At 59.5% G+C, this 4598-nt stretch overlaps 2 protein-coding genes across 2 annotated transcripts in view; one reads left to right on the top strand and one right to left on the bottom strand.

Annotated features, from left to right (window-relative positions):
• SLC35D1 (solute carrier family 35 (UDP-GlcA/UDP-GalNAc transporter), member D1) overlaps positions 1–1523 on the bottom strand; it is a 15494-nt gene extending 13971 nt beyond the window's left edge. The window contains exon 1 of the mRNA XM_009994595.1: positions 1494–1523. Within this exon, the coding sequence (XP_009992897.1) occupies positions 1494–1523 (30 nt within the window). The remainder of the gene's footprint in view (positions 1–1493) is intronic.
• An 842-nt stretch (positions 1524–2365) lies between these two features.
• Positions 2366–4598, top strand: part of LOC104386061 — a 41629-nt gene continuing 39396 nt past the window's right edge. Inside the window, exons 1-5 of the mRNA XM_009994594.1 lie at positions 2366–2423; positions 2869–3162; positions 3385–3508; positions 4273–4439; positions 4553–4554. Of these exons, the coding sequence (XP_009992896.1) occupies positions 2366–2423; positions 2869–3162; positions 3385–3508; positions 4273–4439; positions 4553–4554 (645 nt within the window). The remainder of the gene's footprint in view (positions 2424–2868; positions 3163–3384; positions 3509–4272; positions 4440–4552; positions 4555–4598) is intronic.

The raw sequence follows: 4598 nt of genomic DNA, 5'->3' as shown, positions 1-4598 counted from the left end.
CCTCATTTTAACCCCCCCCCCCAGCTCCCGTTTCTCCCACCGTTGATGTGGGTTGGGCACACGGGGAAAGGGTTGGGATGGTTGGGGCTGGCACAGCCTGGACGGCTCTTGCTCGACGGACCAGGAGGCTCCTGAACGGGGCTGACCCCAAAGAGCAGCATCCCCCCTGCACAAGGGGACTGTCACATCCCTCCTGGCTTTGCATTTGGCAAAAAAAATCCCCCAAAAAGCCTGTAAATTGGAATAAAAACATAAAGGTGAGCGATGGTTCCGAGCCCAGGGTCCCACCCCAGAGCTGGCAGCTTCCTTGTATTTTCACCTCTTTTCATGTGCCATGAGATTTTTGGTCTTAATTCCCCCCCTCCCCCGTTTGTTCTAACTTGCAGAAGGTTTGCAGGCAATTTGGAAGGCCTTCAAGTTCTCTTAGTAGGTCAGGTAATAGGAAGGTTCTTGAAATTTGACTCATGGTGAGCACTTGAGAAGCCCTTAAGGAAACCAGGTCGACTCACACGACAGGAAAAGCACCAAAACGTGTAGCTGGTGGCCTGGTTTGGGTTGAAAAATGTCATTTTAGAGCTTTTATGGTGGACTCTGATCCCTCGAGGGAAGCTCACCAGGTCTGACATCAGTTTTTGTATCAGATCATTTGAATTATTTGGTTGATTATGGTAAATCATTTCAAATATTTATTTAAATATGTAAATACGGCTGAATTGCTTTAATTATAGGGTTATTTTAAATACCTGTAATTAAAAAGAAAACCCTGGAGGCTTTGCTGGGTGCTCAGCACTGTGCACGTGTGGGGGGGTGTGAGGCCATGGTGAGGGTCTGCTCAGCACCCACCCCCAATGGGCAGTGGGAGCAGCAGCCCAGAGGCTCCACAGAGGGGCTCAAGGTGTGGGGGGTCTTGTGAGGCATCACCCCACCTGCAAGGGGGGCTCAGGTCTGCTGTGCAAGGTGGTGGGAAAGCCATCATGGAAAGAGGAGAAGTTCCTGTCCCAGGAAACCCTGTCTGGTCAGCTCTGAGCATGGCCAGGGATGGAGACTCCAGGACAACCCCTCGGGGCAGCTGGTCCTGTGCTTGGTCACCCTTAGAGTGCATTTTCTTATCTTTAACTGCAACTTCCTGCTTTTGAATGTGACCCCGTTGCCTCCTGCCCCTGAGCAGAGCTGAGAGGGCTCTGGGTCTCTCATCTCTACCCCCTCCTTCAGACACCAGACACCCCTGAGTCCTCCCCTCTCCAGACTGGGCAGCCCCCAGCCCTTCCTCACACCTCAGGTGCTCCAGACCCTCAGGCACCTTTCCAGCCTTTGCTGGCCCCACTCCAGCCAGGCCATGTCTCTCCTGCCCTTGGGGGAACCCAGCCCTGGAGCCAGAGCCCCAGATCTGCCCCTCAGGGCCGGGCAGAGGGGCAGGATGAAGACAAGCAGCATCCCCTGTGCTCCTTCAGCCTCTCCGAGGGAGGCTCTGGGGCTGCTCAGGATTGATTTACCTTTTGCAAATCCACTCTGTCCTCTCCCATCACCCTTCGTGTCTTGGGAACTGGTTTCCAGCAGGGCTTGCTCCATCACCTGCCCAGAGGTGGGGATGAGGCCATCCAACCTGTGGGTTAGCAAAACTTCATCAACATTTGTGTCCATGTAAGGACAGGATTGGAGAAACTTCAGAGAGGTGAAAACTAAGAGTAATGTCACCAGAGCTGGAAGCTTAGAGAAAGTGGCCTCGGGGCTGCTCACAGGGGCTGGACATGGAGCTCTGCTGGTGTTACCCACATGCCCACAGGCTTGTTCCCCTGGGCTTCCACTGCACAGCCCAGCCTGATCCCAGATCCCCAGGTAAACCCCCACCATGTGTCCCCAGTGCCACCTCCAGGGTGGTCCCTGAGAGAAGAGAAGGCTCCAGGGAGACCTGAGAGCAGCTTCCAGTGCCTGAAGGGGCTCCAGGAAAGCTGGGGAGGGGCTTGGGACAAGGGCAGGGAGGGATGGGATGATGGGGAAGAGTTTCCAGCTGGAAGAGGGGAGATGGAGATGAGATGTGAGGGAGAAATTCTGTGCTGTGAGGGTGGTGAGAGCCTGGCCCAGGTTGCCCAGGGAAGCTGTGGCTGCCCCATCCCTGGGGGTGTTGAAGGGCAGGTTGGATGGGGCTTGGAGCAGCCTGGGCTGGTGGGAGGTGTCCCTGCCCATGCAGGGGGTTGGAACTGGACCGTCTTTAAGGTCCCTTCCCAACACAACCTAGTGTGGGATTCTGTGATCCCAAGGAGAGGACAGACCCAGCTGTGCCTGGCAGTGGTGTGGCCAGTGGGACATCTCCCCCCTTTCCTCCCCCAGACTATGCCACGCTCAGGCAGCGGCCGCAGCCCAGGCCATGGTGGGGTCCAGAGAGGCCTTGGTGCTCCACGTCCTGCTCTGCTGCCTGTCTGGAGGTAAGTGGCTGTGTGGCACTGCCAGCAGGGCCACCACGGCCTCACCCTCACTGGCCACTGCAGAAAACACCCTGGCCCTGCTGGGGAATGGCAGCTGGAGTGGGAAAATGATAACGCTGTAGTTGTGGGTTTTGGGAGGAGCACTTGAGGGGGGGAGGGGGGGGGGGAGTGCCACCCTCTCCAGGCTGTGGGTTGTCTCCCTGCACTCACTGAAGTGACCTAAATTGGGTGAAACTGGTGGTTTCCCACACGAGGGGAGGAGTCACTGGGTGGCTGCTGAGAATTGGGGGGGGGTTTATCCCCATCCCCGGGAGAAATAAATGGACCACGGGGGGGGCACTAGGGTCCTGCTGTGCTGCTGCCTTTGTCCCAGCAAAGCATCCCCCCCCATCCTGCGGGGGAACAGCCACCCAGAGCCACCCTGACCCGGCAGGTGTTGCTGCAGGTGGGGCCGACATCAAGTGCTCAGGGCAGGTCTGGATCGAGCCCGGCCCGGTGGTGCCGATGGGCTCCAACATCTCCATCAACTGCCTCTCCACCCTCGGCTGCCCCCGCGCCCGCTTCAGCATCCTCCTCAACCTCAGCTGGGCTGAGGGTGCCCTGCACCCCATCAACAGCAGCACCGTCCAGCTCCGCCTGCCCCGTTTCCAGATGCCCTTCGGGACCGTCACCTGCTTCGCCCACTGCCCCAACCACAAGTGGCAACACCTGGTGTGTGGCACCCACGTCTGGGCAGGCTGTGAGTACCAACCCCCCTGCCCTGGGAAGGAAAACCCAGGGATTTCTCTCCCCTTTTCCTGGCCTGGGTGCACGTTACACCCAGGGGTTGACCCTGCGTTGCAGCCCCACCTGATTTTTGCTCACCTGCAGCCCCCTGGGGGGGCAGGAGGGGAGGTGTGTGCGTTGCAGCAGCCTGAGGGTTGCACTGCCCTGGCTGCTGGGCCTGACCTTGCCTCTGCAGACCCCCCGGACCCCCCCAGCGACCTGAGGTGCAGCAGCAGCGAGGGCTCGGGGCGCCTGGAATGCCAGTGGGACACAGGGAGAGCCCCCCTGCTCCCCACCACCTACAGCCTCCACCTGCGCAGGTAAGGCCCCCCAGGGCTGGAACAGCGCTGTGGCCAGGCTGGCAGGCAGCCTGTGCACAGGCAGGGTATTGCACCTCGAGTCCTGGGGTCACTTCTGGGCCCCTCAGGACAGGAAGGACATGGAGGGGCTGGAGCGTGTCCAGAGAAGGGCAGTGGGGCTGGGGAAGGGGCTGGAGCACAAGTCCTAGAGGAGCAGCTGAGGGAGCTGGGGGTGTCCAGCCTGGAGACAAGGAGGTGAGGGGAGACCTGCTGGCTCTGCAGCTGCTGAGAGGAGGTTGGAGCCAGGGGGGTCGGGCTCTGCTCCCCAGGAACAAGGGATGGGGCAAGAGGAAATGGGCTCAGGTTGTGCCAGGGGAGGTTTAGGTTGGATCTTGGGAACAATTTTGTCCCCAAAGGGCTGTCAGGCCCTGGCCCAGGCTGCCCAGGGCAGTCCCCATCCCTGGAGAGGTTTCAAAGCCCTGTAGATGTGGTGCTGGGGGACATGGGTTAGTGCTGGGGGTTAATGGTTGGACTTGATGGTCCTAAAGTTCTTTTCCAACCAAAGCAATTCCTTGATTCCATGATTCTGTAACTGAGAAAGAACCCTTCCAACAGCCAAACCACAAATTCCCCCCAGAAGGGTCAAAGGCAACAAATTCCTAGTTCCCTTTAGGAGTGACAAGCTCTGGCTGTGGAGACGACAGTACCCCAGCCTCAAGCTGTGACCCCTTGGGAGCTGGTGATGCTGGGATGGGCTAGTACTGGGGATGTCTTCTCCTTTCTAGGACGGGGATGGCAGAGGAGGAGGAGGAGGAGGAGGTCTTCCCCGCGGACTCCCCGGTGCTGCTGAGCTCGCTGCGTGGCGGGGACAACTACTCGGTGTGGGTGCAGGCCACCAACACGCTGGGCACTGCCCGCTCAGCCCCACGGCACCTCCACCTGCGGGAGCTTGGTGTGTCCAGCCCCCCCCACCCCACCTCTTCCACCCCACGCACACCAGGATGTCAGCCCTGGGGGACACGGAGCGGTGTGGCTCACCTGGGCTTGTCCTGGCTCTTCCCACAGTGGTACCTGCTCTGCCCGTGGTGGCCGGCGCCGAGACGACGGAGAC

This window comes from Chaetura pelagica, unplaced genomic scaffold (assembly GCF_000747805.2).
Source record: "Chaetura pelagica isolate M959 unplaced genomic scaffold, ChaPel_1.0 scaffold243, whole genome shotgun sequence".
In the NCBI taxonomy this organism is placed as follows: domain Eukaryota; kingdom Metazoa; phylum Chordata; class Aves; order Apodiformes; family Apodidae; genus Chaetura; species Chaetura pelagica.
The sequence above is the reverse complement of the archived record's forward strand: the minus strand, read 5'-3'. Positions and strand labels throughout refer to the sequence as shown.